This window comes from Chiloscyllium plagiosum, unplaced genomic scaffold (assembly GCF_037043375.1).
Source record: "Chiloscyllium plagiosum isolate Xiang-an unplaced genomic scaffold, Cpla_swu_hap1 HiC_scaffold_3, whole genome shotgun sequence".
In the NCBI taxonomy this organism is placed as follows: domain Eukaryota; kingdom Metazoa; phylum Chordata; class Chondrichthyes; order Orectolobiformes; family Hemiscylliidae; genus Chiloscyllium; species Chiloscyllium plagiosum.
The window spans coordinates 154,507,708-154,533,001 of record NW_028270141.1 but is presented as its reverse complement, the minus strand read 5'-3'; the positions used below and the strand labels follow the sequence as shown (position 1 = coordinate 154,533,001).

General features: G+C 48.3%; 1 protein-coding gene across 1 annotated transcript in view; it reads left to right on the top strand.

Annotated features, from left to right (window-relative positions):
* The window catches only part of LOC122540182 (dynein axonemal heavy chain 8-like), a 1,370,012-nt gene that overhangs the window by 1,006,976 nt on the left and 337,742 nt on the right, over positions 1-25,294 (top strand). Inside the window, exons 59-60 of the mRNA XM_087976825.1 lie at positions 7,622-7,785; positions 16,957-17,149. Of these exons, the coding sequence (XP_087832951.1) occupies positions 7,622-7,785; positions 16,957-17,149 (357 nt within the window). The remainder of the gene's footprint in view (positions 1-7,621; positions 7,786-16,956; positions 17,150-25,294) is intronic.

Here is a 25,294-nt window from a genome sequence, read left to right as displayed (position 1 = left end):
TGAGCCTTCACATCTCATCCTAACATAAGCCTTCTTCATCTTCTTGACCAGAGATTCCACTTCCACTTACAATTAGCATTTCCACCTATTCTGGTGTTATCTGCAAATTTGGAGATATTACATTTGCTTCCTTCCTCCAAGTCAATAATATACGTTGTAAACAGTTGTGCTCACCACTGATCCCTGTGGAGCCCCACTTGTTACAAGTTGCTGACCTGACAAAGTACCGCCTAATCACAACTTGCTGTTTCCTGCCCATTAATCAATTCTCTATCCATGCCAATATACTACTGCCCCAAATATCTTGGGTTCTTATGACTTAACCATTGTTGAATGTCTTCTGGAAGTCTAACTACAACATATCTATTGCTTTTCTTCTATCCACTATGGTTGAGACTTCTTCAAAAAACTCTAATTTAATGGTCAGGTAAGATTTTCCTTCCTTGCAGCCATGTTGATTGTTTGATTAGATTATGATTTCCCAAATATGCTCCTAATACTTTCTTATTAATTAATTCCAACATTTTTCCAACAACAGATGTTCAGCTAATTGATCTCTTGTTAGAGATTAGAAACAGGAAAGGAGAGATTACTCTGTTGAGAGTTTTCTATAGGTCTCAAATAGTTCCAGAGATGTAGAGGATAGGATAGCAAAGATGATCATCGATAGGAGCAAGAGTGACAGGGTAGTGTTATGGGGTCTTTAACTTTCCAAATATTGACTGGGAATACTATGTATCAAGTACTTTACATGGGTCAGTTTTTGTTCAATGTCTGCATGAGGGTTTCCTGACACTGTATGTAGACAGGCCAACAAGGGGCAAGGCCACATTAGATCTGGTACTGGGAAATGAACTCGGCCAGGTGTTAATTTGGAGGTAGGTGACCACTTTGATAGTGACCACAATTTGTTTATGTTTACTTTTGTGATGGAAAGAGATAGATATATGCCGCAAAGCAGGAGTTATAGCTTGGGGGAAAGACAATTACAGTGCAATTAGGCAAGATTTAGGATGCATAGAATGGGGAAGGAAACTGCAGGGGATGGGCACAATAGAAATGTGGAGCTTATTCAAGGAACAGCTACTGCGTTTCCTTGGTGAGTATGTACTGGTCAGGCAGGGAAGAAGTTGTTGAGCATGGGAGCCATGGTTTACTAAGGAAGTTGAATCTCTTGTCAAGAGGAAGAAGAAAGCTTATGTTTGGATGAGATGTGATGGCTCAGTTAGGTCGCTTGAGAGTTACAAGTTAGCCAGGGAAGACCTAAAGAGGGAGCGAAGAAAAGCCAGGAGGGAACATGAAAAGTCATTGGCAGGTAGGATCAAGGAAAATTCTAAAGCTTTCTAAAGGTATATCAGGAATAAAGAATGACTAGAGGAAGATTAGGGCTAATTGAGTATAATAGTGGGAATTTGTGTGTGGAGTCAGAGGAGGTAGGGGAAGCACTAAATGTATAATTTTTGTCAATACTCACAGTAGAAAAAGACAATGTGGTCAAGGAGAATACTGCAATACAGGCTACTAGACCAGATGGGATTGAGGTGCATAAGGAGGAGGTGAGAGCAATTTTGGAAAGTGTAAAAAATAGTTAAGTCTCCTGGGCCAGATGGGATTTATCATAGTATTCTCTGGGAAGCCAGGGAGGAGATTGCTGAGCCTTTGGCTTTGATCTTTATGTTGTCATTGTCTGCAGGAATAGTGCCAGAAGACAGGAGGATAGCAAATGTTGTTCCCATGTTGAAGAAGGGGAGTAGAGATATCCCTGGAAATTATAGACCAGTGAGCCTTGTTTTGGTTGTGGGTAAAGTGTTGTAAAGGGTTATAAGAGATAGGATTTATAATCATCTAGAGAGGAATAAGTTGATTATGGATAGTCAACACGGTTTTATGAAGGCTAGGTCGTGCCTCACAAACCTTCTCGAGTTCTTTGAGAAGTGACCAAACAGGTGGGTGAGGGTAAAACTGGTTGATGTGGTGTATATGGATTTCAGTAAGGCGCTTGATAAGGTTCCCCATGGTAAGCTACCACACAAAATACAGAAGCATGGGATTGAGGGTGATTTAGCAGTTTGGATCAGAAATTGGCTAGCTGAAAGAATACAGAGGGTGGTGGTTGATGGGAAATATTCATCCTGGAGTTCAGTTACTAGTGGAGTACCACAAGGCTCTGTTTTGGCTCCACTGTTTGTCATTTATGTAAATGATGTGGATGAGGGCATAGAAGGAGGAGTTAGTAAATTTGCAGATGACACTAAGGCTGTTAGAGTTGTGGATAATGATGAAGGATGCTCTAGGTTACAGAGGGACATAGATAAGCTGCAGAACTGGGCTGAGAAGTGACAAATGGAGTGACAAAGAAACTACTTCTGACATTTGTCCGACACCTATTACCCCTCAATTTAAATCTATGACCCCTTGTGCTAGCCATCGCCATCTGAGAAAAAGGTTCTCACTGACCAATCTATCTAACCCTCTGATTACCTTATATGTCTCAATTAAATCACCTCTCAACCTTCTTCTCTCTAACGAAAACAGCCTCAAGTCATAGAGTCATAAAGTCATAGAGATGTACACATGGAAACAGACCCTTCAGTCCAACCTGTCCATGTCGACCAGATATCCCAACCCAATCTAGTCCCACCTGCCAGCACCCAGCCCATATCCCTCCAAACCCTTCCTATTCATATACACATCCAAATGCCTCTTAAGTGTTGCAATTGTACCAGCCTCCACCACATCCTCTGGCAGCTCATTCCATACACGTACCACCCTCTGCGTGAAAAAGTTGCCCCTTAGGTCTCTTTTATATCTTTCCCCTCTCACCCTAAACCTATGCAAAAAAATGTGAGATGATTTCACTTTGGAAGGAGTAATAGGAATAAAAAGTACTGGGCTAATGGTAAGATTCTATGCAGTGTAGATGAGAAGAGAGATCTGTGTCCAGGTACATAGATCTTTGAAAGTTGCCTTCCATGTTGACAGGGTCATTAAGAAGGCGTACAGTGTGTTCGCTTTTATTGGTAGAGGTATTGTGTTTCGGAACCATGAGATCATGCTGCAGCTACATAAAACTCTGGTGCGGCCACATTTGGAGTATTTTGTACAGTTCTGGCCACTGCATTATAGGAAGGATGTGGAAGCTTTGGAAAGGGTTCAGAGGAGATTTACTAGGATGTTGCCTGGTATGGAAGGAAGGTCTTACGAGGAAAGGCTGAGAGACCTTATAGAGATTTACAAAATTATGAGGGGCATGGATAGGATAAATAGACAAAGCCTTTTCCCTGGGACCAGGGAGTCCAGATCTAGAGGGCATAGGTTTAGGGTGAGAGGGGAAAGATATAAAAGAGACCTAAGGGGCAACTTTTTCACGCAGAGGGTGGTACGTGTATGGAATGAGCTGCCAGAGGATGTGGTGGAGGCTGGTACAATTGCAACACTTAAGAGGCATTTGGATGTGTATATGAATAGGAAGGGTTTGGAGGGATATGGGCTGGGTGCTGGCAGGTGGGACTAGATTGGGTTGAGATATCTGGTCGACATGGACAGGTTGGACTGAAGGGTCTGTTTCCATGTGTACATCTCTATGACTTTATGACTCTATGACTTGAGGCTGTTTTCGTTAGAGAGAAGAAGGTTGAGAGGTGATTTAATTGAGACATATAAGGTAATCAGAGGATTAGATAGATTGGTCAGTGAGAACCTTTTTCTCAGATGGCGATGGCTAGCACAAGGGGTCATAGATTTAAATTGAGGGGTAATAGGTGTCGGACAAATGTCAGAAGTAGTTTCTTTAGTCAGTAGTAGGGGCATGAGATGCAATGCCTGTGACTGAAATAGACCCGCCAACTTTAAGGGCATTTAATGGTCATTGGATAGGCATATGGACGAGAATGGAATTGTATAGGTTAGATGGGCTTTAGATTGGTTCCACAGGTCAGTGTAACATTGAGTGCTGAAAGGCTTAGACTGCGCTGAAATTTTCTATGTTCTACCCTCTTTCTTTAACCTTTCCTTTTTGAATAGTAATTTTCCAATTCTCTGGTACTTCTCCAGAATCCAATTTTTTTTTGAAAATTACAACAAATGTATCAACTATGTCTGTAGCTACTTCTTTTAGGATCCTAGAATGCAAGCTATTAGGGCTAGGGGATTCCTCTTTCTAGATACACATATTAATGGCATGCAGCAAGGAAGCAAATGTATAGTAGCCAAATTTGCAGACAACACCAAAATAGGTGGAAAGACAGGTTGTAAAAAGGATACAAACAGTTTACAGAGATATTGATAGGTTAAGTAAACAGGCTAAAGTTGGCAAATGGAGTGTCATGTGAGAAAATGTGACGTTCAATTTGGAAAGAAGAGCAACTGAGCAGAAGAGGGGGGGACAAGGTCCTGATCCAAAACGTTGACTTTCCTGCTCCTCTGGTGAACTGCTGTGCTCTTTCAGCTCCACATTATATTGTCAACAACCGAGCAGAATATTATTTAAATGGAGAAAAACTGCAGAAAGCTGCAGTGCAAAGAAACTTGGGATGTTTGTGCACAAAATACAAAGGCTAGCTCAAAGATGCAGCAAGGAGGTTGGAGGATGAGGGTGGGAAAGTCTACTGCAACTGTACAAGGTGCTGGTGAGACCACATCTGGAGTACTGTGAGCAGGTTTGGTTCTCTTATTTAAGGAAAGATATTATTTCTTTGGAGGCAATTCAAAGAAAGTTCACTGGGCTAACCCCTGATATGGAAGACTTGTCTTATGAGCAAAGATTAAAGAGGTTCCGAATTTAGTCATTGGAATTTTGAAGAACAAGTAATAATCCCATTGAAACATTTACAATTCTTAAGGGGCTTGACAGGGTAAATGCTGACAGGATGTTTCCCTTCATGGAAGAGTCTAGGATCCGAGGCCATAGTCTCATAATGAAAGGGTCAAGATTAGAGTGGTGCTGGAAAAGCACACCTGGTCAGGCAGCATCCAAGGAACAGGAATATCAATGTTTCAGGCAAAACGCCCTTCATCAGGAATGAGGCTGGGAGCCTTGGGGGTAAATGGGAGGGGCGGGGTGGGGGGGAAGGTAACTGAGAGTGCAATAGGTGGATAGATGTGGGGGTAAAGGTGATAGGTCAGAGAGGAGGGTGGAGCAGAGAGGTGAGAAGGAAGATGGACAAATCGGACAGGTCATGAGGACGGTGCTAAGCTGGAAGGTTGGAACTGGGGTAATGGTGGGGGTGCCAATTCAAGTCGAAGAGGAGAAGGAATTTCTTCTCTCAGATAGTGAGTCTTTGAAACTGCTTGCCACAAAAAGTTGTGGCTATGGAGTCCTTGTTTACATTTAAGGCTGAGATAGACAATTCTTGATCGGGAAGGGAATAAAATGTTATGGGGAAAATATAGGAAAATGGACATAAGGAATATTAGATCAGCCTTGATCCTGTTGAATGACCTACTCCATTCTTTTTTCGGATGGTTTAAGGTCTTGTAATGTGAAGTTGAGGAGTTTGAGCCTGTACTCATTGGAGTTTAGAAGACTGAGGGATGAACTTATTAAAAATAAGATTGTTGGAGGCTTGTCAGGCTAGATGTGGAAATGTTCCCGTTGTGAAAAAATCTAAGAACAAAGGACATAATCTCAGACTAAATATCACCTAATTACAACAGATGAAGTGGATTTTCTCCTCTGAGTTTAGTGAATCTGTGGAATTCTTTACCACAGAGAGCTGTAGAAACTGCGTTCTTATAAAGGTTCAGATAGTCAGACTTTTAATTAGATTTGCATTTTAACACATGAAACGTTCGGAAAAGGTTATTCTAAATGGCACAAAGCAAGATAAATCAAGATCACAAGGGTTTTAAAAAAGTTAAAGGGGAAGGGAAGCTGTTAGGAATCTAACTTGAAGAACAACATATGAAACTATGAAAAGGGGTGGTCAATGCAGGACTGAGGATAGTGGTTCTTAAATTAGTGCAGTATAGGAAAGCAGGTAAATGAGCTTGTGGCAGAGATTGAAATTGATGGGGCTGCAAGGGAACCAGCGGTGGGAAGAGATATTCAAGGACATGCGTCCTATTGGAAGGACAGGCAGAGGGGTGGAGATTGCCTTGTTAGTTAGAAATGAAATCAAATTGATAGCAACATAGAGTCAGAAGGCATTGAATCTGTGCGGGTAGAGTTGATGAACCACAAAGGATAGGAGAGCCTGATGGCAGGTACGTACAGGATTACTAGCAGTATTCAGAATGAGGCAGAAAATAAATCAGGAGATAAAGGCATGTGAGATTGGCACTATTACAATAATCATGGGGGTCTTCAGCATGCAGGTGGACTAGGAAAATCAAGTTGATAGCAGATCCCAAGAAAAGGAATTCATAGATTGTATGCACGATGGTTTTATTTTTGGAGCAGCTGTGGTAGAGCCCACTAGGGAACAGGCAATTGTTGATTTGGTGATGTGTAATGAGGCAGTCTTTATTTGGGAGCTTAAGGTGAAGGGACTCTTCGGAGATAGTGATGATAACATGATAGAATTCACCCTGCAGTTGAGAGAGAGAAACTGGAATCAGATGTAATGTTATCACAATTAAGTAAAGGTAACTGCTAAGATATGAGGAAGGAGCTGGCCAGATTTGATTGGAAGAAGAGTCTAGCAGAGAAGACAATAGAGTAATTTCGGCAAGACGTTTTGGGCATAATTTGGGAGGCAGAGCCGAAATCCATCCCAAGGAAGACTAAACATACCAAGGAGGGTCAAGGACAAAATAAATGAAAAAGAAAAAGTATACATTTATGGTGAAAATTAATAGGAAGCTAGGGGATTGAGAAGCTTTGAAGAACTAGCAGAGGACAAATAAAAAAAGCAATAAGTAGGGAGAAGATGAAATGTGAGAGTAAGCTAGCTTGTAATATAAAAGAAGATTGCAAGAGTTTTTTTTAAAAGAAGGTAAGAGAGAGACACAAGTGGACATTGGACCAAAGGAAGTTGAAGCTGGAGAACTAGTACTAGGGTCTAAAGAATCTGTGGAACCCATTACCACAGAAGGCTGTGGAAACCAAGCCATTGAATATATATTTAAGACAGAGATAGGTAGGTTCTTGGTTAGTAAGGGGATCAAGGGTTATGTGGAAAAGCCAGGAGAATGGGTTTGAGAAACTTATCTGCCATGATTGAATGGCAGAGCAGTATGATGGACCAAATGGCCTAATTTTACACTTGTACCTTATGGTTTTGTGGCCTTAATCAGTAAGTGAATCAGGGATAATAGGAAAAAGGCAGGAAAGTGGAATTGAGGATTATCAGATCAGCCTTGACCCCATTTGGTGTTGTAGAAGACTCGATGATTGAATGGCCTGCTTCTGCTCCTTTTTTTTAAGGTCTTGTGTATCCCTGGTAATTAGGATTAAATGTTTAGAAAAGTGATATTATACTTTGGTGCAAGAGGGAAATGAGTATTACTGAAAGGGTAACCTCTTTTCAGCAAGTCAGATTTTATGTTCCAGTGAAAAACAATTTCAGGTGTTATATTCATCAGCTTCCAGTCATAAATGCCTATTTCACCTTGTCGTCCAAGATTAATTTCACCTTCTATATTTCATGCAAATCTTGAAAGTTGCTTTCTTTTTCTTTAGGTGAAAATGCTGCCTACTCCAGCTAAATTTCATTACATCTTCAATCTGAGGGACCTATCTCGCATTTGGCAAGGAATGTTGAACATAATGGCTGAGGAATGTTTCAATCTGGAGACACTCCTAGCTTTGTTCAAACATGAATGTACCAGGGTTATTGCAGACAGGTAATTACAACATATCATGGGAAAATATTATTGAAAGTATTTCTGTAAATATGTCATATTACTATATCATCAAATTATGCGTCTAGATTTAATTGATTGGTGGTGACACTTTAATAGACATAATGAATCTTAGCACGTGTATAATTTCTGTTCATTTTTACACCTCGCACATGAATTAGCACTAGAATTAATGTGGAGGACAGAGTATTACAAAGCAGCACTGAAGATTGTAACCAAACTACAATATTTGGAAATCTGATGGTGCAGTTGGGAATTCAGTGTGGGGCTGAAGGGTACTCTTATTCATTTTGTTTTATGTTCAGTCAATATTCATCACAGAAACAAACCCTTGGTCCAGCTTACCCATGCCAACAAAATATCCTAACCTCATCTAGTCCCATTTCCCAGCACCTGGCCTATATCTCTCGAAACCCTTCCTATTCATGTACCCATCCAGATGCCTTTTAAATGTTGTAATTGTACGAGCCTCTACCACTTCCTCTGGTAATTCATTCCATACATGCACCACCCTCTGCAAAAGTTGCCCTTAGCTTTCTTTTTAAATCTTTCCCTTCTTACCTTAAACCTATGCCCTCTAGTTTTGCCTCCACACTGGGGAAAAGACCTTGACTATTCCATCCATACCCCTCCTGACCTTAAATTTCTGTGAGGTCACTCCTCAGCCTCCGATGTACCAGAGACAACAGCTCCACTCCATTCAGCCTCTCCATATAGCTCAAATCCCCCAACCCCATCAACATCCTTATAAACTTTTTCTGAACCCTTTCAAGTTTAACAACATCTTTCTGAGAGAATGGAGACTAGAATCGAATGCTGTGTTCCAGAAATGGCTTAACCAATATCCTATATACCCGCAACATGATATCCCACCTCTTATACTCAATGCTCTGACCAATAAAGGAAAGCATAGCAAATGTCTTCTTCACTATCTTATCTACCTGCAACTCCACTTTCAAGAAACTTTCTTTGTTCAGCACTCCCCAGGACCTTACCATTAAGTGTGTACATTCTGCCCTCCCAAAATGCAGCAACTCACATTTATCTAAATTAAATTTCATCTGCCACTTCTCAGCCCATTGGCCCATCTGATTAAGGTCCCGTTGTACTCTGAGATAATCTTCTTCGCTGTCCACTACACCAATGTTGGTGTCATCTGCAAACTTACTAACCTTGCCTCCTATGTCACATCCAAATCACTTATATAAATGACAAAAAGCAGTGGACCCAGCACCAATCTTTCCTGCTCACTGACCTCCAGTCTGAAAAACAACCCTCCACCGCCACCCTCTGTTTCCTACCTTCAAGACAATTTAGTATCCAAATAGCTAGTTTTTGTATTCCATGTTATCTAACTTACCTACCATGTAGAACCTTTTTGAAAACCTTACTGAAGTCCATATGGACAATGTCCACCACTCTGCCCTCAATCTTCTTCGTCACTTCTTCAAAACGCTCAATAAAGTTAGTGAGACATAATTTCTCATGCACAAAACCATGTTGACTATCCCTAATCAGTCCTTGCCTTTCCAAATACATGTGAATCCTCTTCCTCAGAATCCCCTCCAACAGCTTGCCTACCACTTAAGTCAGGCTCACTAGTTTGTGTCCAGGTAGGAAACTGTAGTTTGCTGTCACTTTACAAAATTAATCACTAAGTATAGAGTCATAGAGATGTACAGCTTGGAAACAGACCCTTCGGTCTAACCTGTCCATGCCGACCAGATATCCCAACCCAATCTAGTCCCACCTGCCAGCACCTGGCCCATGTCCCTCCAAACCCTTCCTATTCATATACCCATGCTTTTTCCTGCCTGCCCAGAGTGTTTGACTCGCTTCATTTCTCAACTGTACTAGTCTCAGATTGATCTCTTTCCTAACTATCTCCCTGGGTCCCACCTCCAACTCCACCCCCACGTCCTCCCCACCCGTCCCACCTTACTAGTTTAAATCCTCCCGAGCACCTTTTGCAAATCTCCCTGCCAGGATATTAGTCCCCTTCCAATTCAGGTGCAATCCATCCTTCTTGTACAGGCCACTGCTACCCCAGAAGAGATTCCAATGATACAAAAATGTGAACCCATCTTTCATGCACCAGCTCCTCAGCCATGCATTCATCTGCTCTGTCCTCCTATTCCTGCCCACATTAGCTCATTGCACCAGGAGTATTCCAGACATTGCTATTCTCGAGGATCTCCTTTTTAAATTCTTGCCTAACTTCCTATATTCGCCCTTCAGAATCTCTCCTTTCCCCTTGCTATGTCATTAGTTTCAATGTATACAATGAACTCCTGCTGGACCCTCTCCCCTTTGAGGATATTCTGCACTCTCTCTGATCCTGGCACGAGCGATGTAACACACCATTCTGATGTCTCACTGTCGGCTACAGTAACGTCTTTCTGTGCCTCTGAATAAAGGGTCCCCTATTATAATCGATCACTTGGAGTGTGATGTACCCCTCATTACATTTGAGCCAGTGTCTGTACCAGAAACTTGGTTGTTCGCACTACGTTCCCCTAAGAGTCCATCACCCTACATATTCCAAAACAGCATACTTGTTTGAGATGGGAATAGCCACAGGAGACTACCTGCCTACCCCTTCCTATTTTTCCTGGGGTTAACCCATCTACCTGACTGTGTCTGCAGCTTTTCTCCCTTCCCATAACTGCCATCCATCACAGCCCCTACACCTGTAAATTCCTCATTGCCTGTAACTGCTGCTCTAACCGATCTGTGATCTGATAGGATTCACAATCAAACACACTTACTGCAGACATAATCATCAGTAAAATGGCAACTCTCCCTAATCTCCCACATCCAACAAGAAGAGCACATCACTCTACTAAAGGCCATCCCTGCATCTTAACAATCTACAGACCCATAAAATAGCACCGTTTTACTGCTCTAAGAAAACGCTGCTCCTGGCTAACTTAGTACCTATATTTTATAGTTTTAAAATTTAATCAAGGGACAGATCTCAATAAAAAAAATCAAAAAAGAACCCACTCTCCTCACTATTGTAGATATGCAGAAACAACAAGGTTACACTTAAAAACTATGCACTTATCTGCTGCCATGCTGTGAGTTCCCCACATACGTTCCCTCAAGATCGGCTGTGATTTTCGCTGTTTAATTTTTCTTAAATGTGCTCCGATGTCCAGAGATCCTTGAACTAAAACAGCAAAGGCAGTAGCTGTGCAAATTCACTGTGTCAGACAGTTGTGTAGATTTCTTTCTCATTCGAATCACTGACCATGTGTCATAGAGTCATAGAGATGTACAGCATGGAAACAGACCCTTCAGTTCAACTTGTCCATGCTGACCAGATATCCCAACTCAATCTAGTCCCACCTGTCAGCACCTGGCCTATATGCCTACAAACCTTCGTGTTCATATACCCATCCAGATGACTTTTAAATGTTACAATTGTACTCACTTCCTCTGGCAGCTCATTCCATACACGTACCACCCTCTGAGTGAAAATGTTGCCCCTTAGGTCTCTTTTATATCTTTCCTCTCTCAACTTAAACCTATGCTCTCAAGTTCTGGATTCCCTCATCCCAGGGAAAAGACTTTGCCTATTCATCCTATCCATGCCCCTCATAATTTTATAAACCTCTATAAGGTCACCCCTCAGCCTCCGATACTCCAGGGAAAACATCCCTAGCCTATTCAACCTCTCCCTGTAGCTCAAATTATCCAACCCTGGCAACCTCCTTGTAAATCTTTTCTGAACCCTTTCAAGTTTCACATCTTTCCAATAGGAAGGAGATCAGAATTGCACACAATACTCCAAAAGTGGCCTAACCAATGTACTGTACAGCTGCAACATGACCTCTCAACTCCTGTACTCCATACTCTGACCAATGAAGGAAAGCATACCAAATGCCTTTTTCACTATCCTATCTACCTGCGACTCCACTGTCAAGGAGCTATGAATTTGCACTCCAAGGTCTCTTTGTTCAGCAACAGTCCCTAGGACGTTACCATTAAGTGTATAAGTCCTGCTAAGATTTGTTTTCCCAAAATGCAGTACCTCACATTTATTTAAATTAAGCTCCATCTGCCACTTTTCAGCCCATTGGCCCATCTGATCAAGATCCAGTTGTAATCTGAGGTAACCTTCGCTGTCCACTACACCTCCAATTTTGGTGTCATTGGCAAACTTACTAACTATACCTCTTATGCTCACATCTAAATCATTTATATAAATGATGAAAAGTAGTGGACCCACTGCTGATTCTTGTGGCACTCCACTGGTCACAGGCCTCCAGTCTGAAAAAGAACCCTCTGTCTTCTACCTTTGAGCCGGGTTTCTATCTTTGTCTCTCTTCCTCCTTTTTAAAGTACTGTTGTTCTGATTTTTTTTTCTCCAAAGTTCCAAACCAATGCAACAGCTTATCAAACAGTAATTGCTGCTCTTGGCATTTGAGGAAATCAGCTTCAGCATTGAAAATGCCTCAAAGGAGCAGCTCTTACAGCCACAGTTATTTCCCATTCTCCATCTTTAAGATTCATAGCCCGTCATTTAATCAGACGCCATATTGCCTTGAGTCGGTTGTCCAAATGAGCCTTCCAGGTCTGAGCACTGAGGATGCACAAGTTAGAGTGATCAATGTTTTCCATCCTCAGGTAATTTGAAAAAATTAAGCCTGTTTGATTTTTCTGAAAATCCTTAAGAGAGGAAAGATTTTTTTTTTAAAAATGTATCTTTAATAAATGTAACATTCTTGTTTCCCTTTCTGGCTTTGGATCTTTGATGAATTTAATTAATACCTCTCTCTCCTTCCAAATTGCCACTCTCACCGCTTTGTGTTATAAAGCAGAGGTTGACCTCCCTCTGAAAACTAAATCTGAAAGCCCCAAAGAGGAACACCTCACCTTATAGTCAGAAAAAAGTGTGCAAAGTGGTGTACCCTGCTCCTCAGTAACTTAATGGTTAAAAAAAATCACCAACACTCACTTTAAAATCAGCAAGTAACAATTTATTTATCTACCTCTAACAGCGAACAAATTAACTAGACTTGAACATAGAACATAGAACATAGAACAATACAGCACAGAACAGGCCCTTCGGCCCACGATGTTGTGCCGAACCTCTAACCTAGATTAAGTACCCATCCATGTACCTATCCAAATGCCGCTTAAAGGTCGCCAATGATTCCGACTCTACCACTCCCACGGGCAGCGCATTCCATGCCCCCACCACTCTCTGGGTAAAGAACCCACCCCTGACATCTCCCCTATACCTTCCACCCTTCACCTTAAATTTATGTCCCCTTGTAACACTCTGTTGTACCCGGGGAAAAAAGTTTCTGACTGTCTACTCTATCTATTCCTCTGATCATCTTATAAACCTCTATCAAGTCACCCCTCATCCTTCGCCGTTCCAACGAGAAAAGGCCGAGAACTCTCAACCTATCCACGTACGACTTCCTCTCCATTCCAGGCAACATCCTGGTAAATCTTCTCTGCACCCTCTCCAAAGCTTCCACATCTTTCCTAAAGTGAGGCGACCAGAACTGCACACAGTACTCCAACTGTGGCCTAACCAAAGTCCTGTACAGCTGCAACATCACTTCACGACTCTTGAATTCAATCCCTCTGCTAATGAACGATAATACCCCATAGGCCTTCTTACAAACTCTATCCACCTGAGTGGCAACCTTCAAAGATCTATGTACATAGACCCCAAGATCCCTCTGTTCCTCCACCTGACTAAGAACCCTACCATTAACCCTGTATTCCGCATTCTTATTTGTTCTTCCAAAATGGACAACCTCACACTTGGCAGGGTTGAACTCCATCTGCCACTCCTCAGCCCAGCTCTGCATCATATCTAAGTCCCTCTGCAGCCGACAACAGCCCTCCTCACTGTCCACAACTCCACCTATCTTCGTATCATCTGCAAATTTACTGACCCACCCTTCGACTCCCTCATCTAAGTCATTAATAAAAATTACAAACAGCAGAGGACCCAGAACTGATCCCTGCGGAACTCCACTTGTAACTGGGCTCCAGGCTGAATATTTACCATCTACCACCACTCTCTGCCTTTGACCGGTTAGCCAGTTTTCTATCCAATTGGCCAAATTTCCCTCTATCCCATGCCTCCTGACTTTCCGCATAAGCCTACCATGGGGAACCTTATCAAATGCCTTACTAAAATCCATGTACACTACATCCACTGCTCTACCCTCATCCACATGCTTGGTCACCTCCTCGAAGAATTCAATAAGACTTGTAAGGCAAGACCTACCCTTCACAAATCCGTGCTGGCTGTCCCTAATCAAGCAGTGTCTTTCCAGAAACTCATAAATCCTATCCCTCAGTACCCTTTCCATTACTTTGCCTACCACAGAAGTAAGACTAACAGGCCTGTAATTCCCAGGGTTATCCCTATTCCCTTTTTTGAACAGGGGCACAGCATTCGCTACTCTCCAGTCCCCTGGTACCACCCCCGTTGCCAGTGAAGACGAGAAGATCATTGCCAACGGTACTGCAATTTCCTCTCTTGCTTCCCACATAATCCTAGGATATATCCCGTCAGGCCCGGGGGACTTGTCTATCCTCAAGTTGTTCAAAATGTCCAACACATCTTCCTTCCCAACAGGTATCTCTTCTAGCTTACCAGACCATTTCACACTCTCCTCTTCTACAATACGGTCCCTCTCGTTCGTAAATACTGAAGAGAAGTACTTGTTCAAGACCTCTCCTATCTCTTCCGACTCAATACACAGTCTCCCACTACTGTCCTTGATCGGACCTACCCTCGTTCTCGTCATTCTCAGGTTTCTCACATACGCATAAAATGCCTTGGGGTTATCCTTGATCATATCCGCCAACGATTTTTCATGCCCTCTCTTAGCTCTCCTAATCCCTTTCTTCAGGTCCCTTCTGGCTATCCTGTATCCCTCCACTGCTCTGTCTGAATCCTGTTTCCTCAACCTTATGTAAGCCTCCTTCTTCCTCTTTACCAGACATTCAACCTCTCTCGTCAACCAAGGCTCCCTCACACGACCATTTCTTTCCTGCCTGATAGGTACATACATATCATGGACACTTCGTATCTGCTCTTTGAAAAAGTTCCACATTTCCACCACATCCTTCCCTGACAGCCTATGCTCCCAACGTATGCTCCTCAAATCCTGCCTTACAGCATCGTAATTTCCCTTCCCCCAATTATAAAATCTACCTTGTTGTGTGCACCTATCTCTCTCCATAACCAAGGTGAAAGTCACAGAATTGTGGTCACCATCACCAAAATGTTCACCCACTAACAAGCCCACCACTTGTCCCGGTTCATTACCGAGTACCAAATCCAATATGGCCTCCCCTCTGGTTGGACAATCTACATACTGCGTTAGAAAAGCTTCCTGGACACACTGCACAAACACCACCCCATCCAATCTACTTGATCTAAAGAGCTTCCAATCAATATTTGGGAAGTTGAAGTCACCCATGACTACGACCCTGTGGCTTCTGCACCTTTCCAAAATCTGTTTCCCAATCTGTTTCTCCATATCTCTGCTGCTATTGGGGGGCCTATAGTAAACACCCAACAAGGTGACTGCACCTTTCCTATTTCTGACTTCAGCCCATACTACCTCCAAAGGCAGATCCCCCTCGAACTGCCTTTCTGCAGCCGTTATACCATTTCTAATTAGCAATGCCACCCCCCCCCCCTCCTTTTTTACCACCCTCCCTAATCTTACTGAAACACCTGTAACCAGGAACCTCCAACAGCCATTCCTGTCCCACATCTATCCACGTTTCCGTGATGGCCACAACATCGTAGTCCCAGGTACCGATCCACGCCCTAAGTTCACCCACCTTATTTCTGATACTCCTTGCGTTGAAGTATACACACTTGAGCCCATCTCTGTGTCCGCAAGTAGTCCCTGTCAGTGCTACCTTCTCCACAGCCTCCCTACAGTCTTGGGCATCCTGACACACAGCTAGCTTACTTGCTGGACTACAAGTCCGGATCCCATCCCCCTGCCAAATTAGTTTAAACCCCCCCGAAGAGTGCTAGCAAACCTACCCCCCAGGATATTGGTGCCCTTCTGGTTCAGGTGCAACCCGTCCTGTTTGTACAGGTCCCACCTTCCCCAGAATGCAGTCCAATTGTCCAAATATCTGAAGCCCTCCCTCCTACACCAGCCTTGCAGCCACGTGTTCAACTGCACTCTCTCCCTATTCTTTGCCTCACTGTCACGTGGCACCGGCAACAACCCAGACTTGACGACTCTGTCTGTCCTAGCTTTTAGCTTCCAGCCTAACTGCTTGAGCTCTTGAATGACCTCCCCACCCCTCTTCCTACCTATGTCGTTGGTGCCAATGTGCACCACGACTTCTGGCTGCACACCCTCCCCCTTAAGGATTCTGAAGACACGGTCTGAGACGTCTCGGACCCTAGCACTATTAACAAACCAAATAAGTCCCTTCTAACTATTAACTATTCCCAAATAAAACAAGATTCTTATGGTATGTTGTTCCAATAAATATAAGTCATACTCAACAAAATAAAATTTATTCTCTCAAAATTACAGCCAGGTTATGTGTCTTCCGGAATGGTCTTTGCTTTCTCCATCGAACCATCTATCAGGAATGTCTTCTCTGTTGTTGGTGCCATTGTTATTTAGATGGTGCTTTCTCTATGACATAAAGGAGGCTGTGAGAGCCAGTGATTCTCTCTCGAGAGTGAGGGCCATTAGCTCTGACAGATGGCAGCTTGTTCTGAGGTCCTTGTCCAACTGCCCCCTTCTTTTATGCCAGTGATGACACATCAATACTTTTTACAATAGGATTGGTCCTATTTTTCAAAACTATCAGACTTAAATTTAATAGGTTTTTGGGATCAAAGTGTTTGGTTCAAATTGATTGGCTAAATTCAAAAGCCTGTTGTCTTGTAAGAACTGCTGCTTGGCCTGCTAACTATACGGCCTTAGGAGACAAATGTTTCAGTTTGGGTGTTCTCTGTGTGCTTGCAAATTTTTAAGCTGCTGCTCACAGACATTCATTTTACATAAATTAACCACCCACACATAAAGCTATCAGCATGGAATTCGATGTCTCATGCTTTGTACAGTCAGTCTGTTCATTAGTAATAGTTAGTAAGAATTGATTCTTGACTTTTATGTGATTTAATAGATTTGTAAGCGAAGAGGACAGATATTGGTTTGAAAATGCAGTGACACGTATTGTTGAAGATAATATTGGAAAACAACTGGCAGAAAAGCTTCACAAAGAGCCGTACTTTGTTGATTTTCTTCGTGACCTTCCAGAGCCAACTGGCGATGAGCCTGAAGATTTTGTATTTGTTGTCCCAAAAGTCTATGAAATGGTACATCACATCATTACTGCTTTACTTCTACTATTGTTCTTATATGTTAAGGTCTAGTTATGTTTTGTAAAGCTTCACAACCAGCAGCCTTGAAAATGTGTTTTTCACTTCAACCCATTCTTAATTCCTTTGTTTACATGTGCCATGTTGAAAGGCAGGTCTAAGCTCTCTTGGAAGTTTGCATTTGCTTTAAAGTAACACAGGCAGGGCAAGGAGACAGTTCCATAGTTTACATAGTTTTAATTCACTCAGGAGCTGCTGGCTGAACGAGATTGGAGGCTTTAATGGGCATTGAGTTTGCAATTTGCATTTCAATATATTTCTGCTGCTGCTGATGGTGGACAGCATGTCATTGATGCCAAGACAAGGTTCAGTGCTGGGTCTACTGCTTTTAGTCATTTCCACACCAGTGCAAAGTTTGTCTCATTTATTAAGGTGACAATGCAATGACGCACCGGAAGTGAAGATAGAACTTTCATCTCCAAATAGACTATGCACAAGTTATTCATACTGATTCTGCCGCAGACAGAAATATCCGTGGCATGGAGATTGGTAGTTTATCCATTCAGTTGGGTTGGTGGTCTACTCAACTTTATGGTTTTGGACAAGACCAGCTCAGTCAGTGAGGACTTGAGCTCAGTGATTAGCACTGCTGCCTCATAGCCCCAGTGACCTTGGTTTGATTCCAGCCTTGGGTGACAGTCTGTGTGGATTTTACATGTTCTCCCAATGTCTTGCTAGATTTCTACAAAGTGCTATGGTTTCTCCAAAGTCCAAAGATATGCTGATAAGGTGGATTGGCCATGCTAATTTGCCGATTAGTGTTCAGGCTCAGTGGGTTAGCATCAGAAATGCAGGGTTACAGCAATCAGATGGGTTTGGAGGGTCAGTGCAGACTCGATGGGCCAAATACCTCTTTACATAAAGTCGGAAGTCTACTATGCTGGACAGCTTCGTCAGTGACGACTCAACCATCAAGGACTATGCCAATTTAGTTGGTGAGGACTCGGCCAGTTCATTTAATGAAATTCTGACTGGCTCTTCTAGGTCGGCTCGGTCAGTGAAGGCTAGGCCGGTCCAGTCAGTGAGGGTTAGGGCGGCTTGGTCAGTGACGGCGAGGTCGGCTCAGTCAGTGAGGGCTAGGTCGGCTCGGTCAGTGAGGGCTAGGCCGGTCCAGTCAGTGAGGGTTAGGCCGGCTCGGTCAGTGAGGGTTAGGCCGGTCCGGTCAGTGAGGGTTAGGCCGGCTCGGTCAGTGAGGGTTAGGCCGGTCCGGTCAGTGAGGGTTAGGCCGGCTCGGTCAGTGAGGGCTAGGTCGGCTCGGTCAGTGAGGGCTAGGTCGGCTCAGGCAGTGAGTGCCAGGTCGGCTCAGGCAGTGAGGGCTAGGTAGGCTTGGTCAGTGAGGTCGAAGCCGGCTCGGTCTGTGAGGGCTAGGTTGGCTCGGCCAGTGAGGGCTAGGTCGGCTCGGTCAATGAGGGTTAGGCTGACTTGGTCAGTGAGGGCTAGGTCGGCTCGGTCAGTGAGGGCTAGGTCGGCTCGTTCAATGAGGTCTAAGCCGGCTCGGTCAGTGAGGGCTAGGTCGGCTCGGTCAGTGAGGGCTAGGCTGGCTCGGGCAGTGAGGTCTAAGCTGGCTCGGTCAGTGAGGGCTACGTCAGCTCAGTCAGTGAGGGCAAGGTTGGCTCGGTAAGTGAGGGCTAGGCTGGCTCGGACAGTGAGGGCGAAGTCGGCTTGGTCAGTGAGGACTAGGCCGGTTCGGTCAGTGAGGGTTAGGCCGGCTCGGTCAGTGAGGGCTAGGTCGGCTCAGCAGTGAGGTCAAAGCCGGCTCAGGCAGTGAGTGCCAGGTCGGCTCGGTCAGTGAGGGCTAGGTCGGCTATGTCAGTGAGGCCGAGGCCGTTCCGGTCAGTGAGGGCTAGGCTGGCTCGGTCAGTGAGGGCTAGGTCGGCTTCGACAGTGAAGGCTAGGTAAGCTCAGTCAGTGAGGCCTACGTTGGCTCAGTCAGTGAGGGCTAGGATGGCTCACTCAGTGAGGGCTAGGCTGGCTCGGGCAGTGATGTCTAAACTGGTTCGGTCAGTGAGGACTCAGCTGGCTCGGTCAGTGAGGGCTCGGTCGGCTCGGTCAGTGAGGACTAGGTCGGCTCGGTCAGTGAGGGCTAGGTCGGCTCGGTCAGTGAGGCCGAGGCCGTTCCGGTTAGTGAGGGCTAGGCTGGTACGGTCAGTGAGGGCTAGGTCGTCTTGGACAGTGAAGGCTAGGTAAGCTCAGTCAGTGATGCCTACGTTGGCTCAGTCAGTGAAGGCTAGGATGGCTCGCTCAGTGAGGGCTAGGCTGGCTCGGGCAGTGATGTCTAAACTGGTTCGGTCAGTGAGGACTCAGCTGGCTCGGTCAGTGAGGGCTCGGTCGGCTCGGTCGGCTCGGTCAGTGAGGGCTAGGTCGGCTCGGCAGTGAGGTCAAAGCCGGCTCAGGCAGTGAGTGCCAGGTCGGCTCGGTCAGTGAGGGCTAGGTCGGCTATGTCAGTGAGGCCGAGGCCGTTCCGGTCAGTGAGGGCTAGGCTGGCTCGGTCAGTGAGGGCTAGGTCGGCTTCGACAGTGAAGGCTAGGTAAGCTCAGTCAGTGAGGCCTACGTTGGCTCAGTCAGTGAGGGCTAGGATGGCTCACTCAGTGAGGGCTAGGCTGGCTCGGGCAGTGATGTCTAAACTGGTTCGGTCAGTGAGGACTCAGCTGGCTTGGTCAGTGAGGGCTCGGTCGGCTCGGTCAGTGAGGACTAGGTCGGCTCGGTCAGTGAGGGCTAGGTCGGCTCGGTCAGTGAGGCCGAGGCCGTTCCGGTTAGTGAGGGCTAGGCTGGCTCGGTCAGTGAGGGCTAGGTCGTCTTGGACAGTGAAGGCTAGGTAAGCTCAGTCAGTGATGCCTACGTTGGCTCAGTCAGTGAAGGCTAGGATGGCTCGCTCAGTGAGGGCTAGGCTGGCTCGGGCAGTGATGTCTAAACTGGTTCGGTCAGTGAGGACTCAGCTGGCTCGGTCAGTGAGGGCTCGGTCGGCTCGGTCAGTGAGGGCTAGGTCGGCTCGGTCAGTGAGGGCTAGGCCGGTCCAGTCAGTGAGGGTTAGGGCGGCTTGGTCAGTGACGGCTCGGTCGGCTCAGTCAGTGAGGGCTAGGTCGGCTCCGTCAGTGAGGGCTAGGCCGGTCCAGTCAGTGAGGGTTAGGCCGGCTCGGTCAGTGAGGGTTAGGCCGGTCCGGTCAGTGAGGGTTAGGCCGGCTCGGTCAGTGAGGGCTAGGTCGGCTTGGTCAGTGAGGTCTAAGCCGGCTCGGTCAATGATGGTTAGGCTGGCTTGGTCAGTGAGGGCTAGGTCGGCTCGGACAGTGAAGGCTAGGTCAGCTCAGTCAGGGAGCGCTACATCGGCTCGGTCAGTGAGGGCTAGGTCGGCTCGGGCAGTGAGGGCTAGGTCGGCTCGGTCAGTGAGGGCTAGGTCAGCTCAGGCAGTGAGGGCTAGTTCGACTTGGTCAGTGAGGTCGAAGCCGGCTCGGGCAGTGAGTGCTAGGTCGGCTCGGTCAGTGAGGGTTAGGCCGGCTCGGTCAGTGAGGGCTAGGTCGGCTCGGCAGTGAGGTCAAAGTCGGCTTGGTCAGTGAAGGCTAGATCGGCTCGGTCAGTGAGGGCTAGGTCAACTTGGGCAGTGAGGACTAGGTCAGCTATGTCAGTGAGGGCTAGGCCGTTCCGGTCAGTGAGGGCTAGGCTGGCTTGGTCAGTGAGGGCTAGGTCGGCTTGGACAGTGAAGGCTAGGTCAGCTCAGTCAGTGAGGCCTACGTTGGCTCAGTCAGTGAGGGCCAGGTCGGCCCGGTCAATGAGGTCTCAGCCGGCTCGGTCAGTGAGGGCTAGGTCGGCTCGGTCAGTGAGGGCTTGGCTGGCTCGGGCAGTGAGGTCTATGCTGGCTCGGTCAGTGAGGGCTACGTCAGCTCAGTCAGTGAGGGCTAGGTTGGCTCGGTAAGTGAGGGCTAGGCTGGCTCGGTCAGTGAGGGCGAGGTCGGCTCGGTCAGTGAGGGCGAGTTCGGCTCGGTCAGTGAGGGCGAGGTCGGCTCGGTCAATGAGGACTAGGCCGGTTCGGTCAGTGAGGGTTAGGCTGGCTCAGGCAGTGAGGGCTAGGTCGGCTTGGTCAGTGAGGTCGAAGTCGGCTCGGTCTGTGAGGGCTAGGTCGGCTCGGCCAGTGAGGGCTAGGTTGGCTCGGTCAATGAGGGTTAGGCTGACTTGGTCAGTGAGGGCTAGGTCGGCTCGGGCAGTGAGGGCTAGGTTGGCTTGGTCAGTGAGGGCGAGGTCGGCTTGGTCAGTGAGGGCAAGGTCGACTCGTTCAGTGTGGGCGAGGTCGGCTCGGTCAGTGAGGACTAGGCCGGTTCGGTCAGTGAGGGTTTGGCCAGCTCGGTCAGAGAGGGCTAGGTCGGCTCGGCAGTGAGGCCAAAGCCGGCTCGGTCAGTGAGGGCTAGGTCAACTCGGTCAGTGAGGGCTAGGTCGGCTCAGGCAGTGAGTGCCAGGTCGGCTCAGGCAGTGAGGGCTAGGTAGGCTTGGTCAGTGAGGTTGAAGCCGGCTCGGTCTGTGAGGGCTAGGTCGGCTCGGGCAGTGAGTGCTAGGTCAGCTCGGTCAGTAAAGGTTAGGCCTGCTCGGTCAGTGAGGGCTAGGTCAACTCGGCAGTGAGGTCAAAGCCGGCTCGGTCAGTGAAGGCTAGGTCGGCTCGGTCAGTGAGGGTTAGGTCGGCTCAGGCAGTGAGTGACAGGTCGGCTCGGTCAGTGAGGGCTGGGTCGACTTGGGCAGTGAGGGCTAGGTCGGCTATATCAGTGAGGCCTAGGCCGTTCCGGTCAGTGAGGGCTAGGATGGCTCGGTCAGTGATGGCTAGGTCGGCTTGGACAGTGAAGGCTAGGTCAGCTCAGTCAGTGAGGCCTACGCTGGCTCAGTCAGTGAGGGCTAGACCGGCTCGGTCAGTGAGGGCTAGGTCGGCTCGGTCAGTGAGGGCTAGGCTGGCTCGGGCAGTGAGGTCTAAGCTGGCTCAGTCAGTGAGGGCTACGTCAGCTCAGTCAGTGAGGGCTAGGTTGGCACGGTAAGTGAGGGCTAGGCTGGCTCGGACAGTGAAGGCGAGGTCGGCTCGGTCAGTGAGGGTTAGGTCGGCTCAGGCAGTGAGTGACAGGTCGGCTCGGTCAGTGAGGGCTGGGTCGACTTGGGCAGTGAGGGCTAGGTCGGCTATATCAGTGAGGCCTAGGCCGTTCCGGTCAGTGAGGGCTAGGATGGCTCGGTCAGTGAGGGCTAGGTCGGCTTCGACAGTGAAGGCTAGGTAAGCTCAGTCAGTGAGGCCTACGTTGGCTCAGTCAGTGAGGGCTAGGATGGCTCACTCAGTGAGGGCTAGGCTGGCTCGGGCAGTGATGTCTAAACTGGTTCGGTCAGTGAGGACTCAGCTGGCTCGGTCAGTGAGGGCTCGGTCGGCTCGGTCAGTGAGGACTAGGTCGGCTCGGTCAGGGAGGGCTAGGTCGGCTCGGTAAGTGAGGCCGTGGCCGTTCCGGTTAGTGAGGGCTAGGCTGGCTCGGTCAGTGAGGGCTAGGTCGTCTTGGACAGTGAAGGCTAGGTAAGCTCAGTCAGTGATGCCTACGTTGGCTCAGTCAGTGAAGGCTAGGATGGCTCGCTCAGTGAGGGCTAGGCTGGCTCGGGCAGTGATGTCTAAACTGGTTCGGTCAGTGAGGACTCAGCTGGCTCGGTCAGTGAGGGCTCGGTCGGCTCGGTCGGCTCGGTCAGTGAGGGCTAGGTCGGCTCGGTCAGTGAGGGCTAGGCCGGTCCAGTCAGTGAGGGTTAGGGCGGCTTGGTCAGTGACGGCTCGGTCGGCTCAGTCAGTGAGGGCTAGGTCGGCTCCGTCAGTGAGGGCTAGGCCGGTCCAGTCAGTGAGGGTTAGGCCGGCTCGGTCAGTGAGGGTTAGGCCGGTCCGGTCAGTGAGGGTTAGGCCGGCTCGGTCAGTGAGGGCTAGGTCGGCTTGGTCAGTGAGGTCTAAGCCGGCTCGGTCAATGAGGGTTAGGCTGGCTTGGTCAGTGAGGGCTAGGTCGGCTCGGACAGTGAAAGCTAGGTCAGCTCAGTCAGGGAGCGCTACATCGGCTCGGTCAGTGAGGGCTAGGTCGGCTCGGGCAGTGAGGGCTAGGTCGGCTCGGTCAGTGAGGGCTAGGTCAGCTCAGGCAGTGAGGGCTAGTTCGACTTGGTCAGTGAGGTCGAAGCCGGCTCGGGCAGTGAGTGCTAGGTCGGCTCGGTCAGTGAGGGTTAGGCCGGCTCGGTCAGTGAGGGCTAGGTCGGCTCGGCAGTGAGGTCAAAGTCGGCTTGGTCAGTGAAGGCTAGATCGGCTCGGTCAGTGAGGGCTAGGTCAACTTGGGCAGTGAGGACTAGGTCAGCTATGTCAGTGAGGGCTAGGCCGTTCCGGTCAGTGAGGGCTAGGCTGGCTTGGTCAGTGAGGGCTAGGTCGGCTCGGTCAGTGAGGGCTAGGTCGGCTATGTCAGTGAGGCCGAGGCCGTTCCGGTCAGTGAGGGCTAGGCTGGCTCGGTCAGTGAGGGCTAGGTCGGCTTCGACAGTGAAGGCTAGGTAAGCTCAGTCAGTGAGGCCTACGTTGGCTCAGTCAGTGAGGGCTAGGCTGGCTCGGGCAGTGAGGTCTAAGCTGGCTCAGTCAGTGAGGACTACGTCAGCTCAGTCAGTGAGGGCTAGGTTGGCACGGTAAGTGAGGGCTAGGCTGGCTCGGACAGTGAAGGCGAGGTCGGCTCGGTCAGTGAGGGTTAGGTCGGCTCAGGCAGTGAGTGACAGGTCGGCTCGGTCAGTGAGGGCTGGGTCGACTTGGGCAGTGAGGGCTAGGTCGGCTATATCAGTGAGGCCTAGGCCGTTCCGGTGAGTGAGGGCTAGGATGGCTCGGTCAGTGATGGCTAGGTCGGCTTGGACAGTGAAGGCTAGGTCAGCTCAGTCAGTGAGGCCTACGTTGGCTCGGTCAGTGAGGGCTAGACCGGCTCAGTCAGTGAGGGCTAGGTCGGCTCGGTCAGTGAGGGCTAGGCTGGCTCGGGCAGTGAGGTCTAAGCTGGCTCGGTCAGTGAGGGCTACGTCAGCTCAGTCAGTGAGGGCTAGGTTGGCACGGTAAGTGAGGGCTAGGCTGGCTAGGACAGTGAAGGCGAGGTCTGCTCGGTCAGTGAGGACTAGGCCGGTTCGGTCAGTGAGAGTTAGGCCGGCTCGGTCAGTGAGGGCTAGGTCGGCTCGGCAGTGAGGTCAAAGCTGGCTCGGTCAGTGAGGGCTAGGTCGGCTCGGTCAGTGAGGGCTAGGTCAGCTCGGTCAGTGAGTGCCAGGTCGGCTCGGTCAGTGAGGGCTAGGTCAGCTCAGTCAGTGAGTGCTAGGTCGGCTCCGTCAGTGAGGACTAGGTCGGCTCGGGCAGTGAGGGCTAGGTCGGCTCGGTCAGTGAGGGCTAGGTCAGCTCAGGCAGTGAGGGCTAGTTCGACTTGGTCAGTGAGGTCGAAGCCGGCTCGGGCAGTGAGGGTTAGGCTGGCTCAGGCAGTGAGGGCTAGGTCGGCTTGGTCAGTGAGGTCGAAGTCGGCTCGGTCTGTGAGGGCTAGGTCGGCTCGGCCAGTGAGGGCTAGGTTGGCTCGGACAATGAGGGTTAGGCTGACTTGGTCAGTGAGGGCTAGGTCGGCTCGGGCAGTGAGGGCTAGGTTGGCTTGGTCAGTGAGGGCGAGGTCGGCTCGGTCAGTGAGGGCAAGGTCGGCTCGGTCGGTGTGGGCGAGGTCGGCTCGGTCAGTGAGGACTAGGCCGGTTCGGTCAGTGAGGGTTTGGCCGGCTCGGTCAGAGAGGGCTAGGTCGGCTCGGCAGTGAGGCCAAAGCCGGCTCGGTCAGTGAGGGCTAGGTCAACTCGGTCAGTGAGGGCTCGGTCGGCTCAGGCAGTGAGTGCCAGGTCGGCTCAGGCAGTGAGGGCTAGGTAGGCTTGGTCAGTGAGGTCGAAGCCGGCTCGGTCTGTGAGGGCTAGGTCGGCTCGGGCAGTGAGTGCTAGGTCAGCTCGGTCAGTAAAGGTTAGGCCTGCTCGGTCAGTGAGGGCTAGGTCAACTCGGCAGTGAGGTCAAAGCCGGCTCGGTCAGTGAAGGCTAGGTCGGCTCGGTCAGTGAGGGTTAGGTCGGCTCA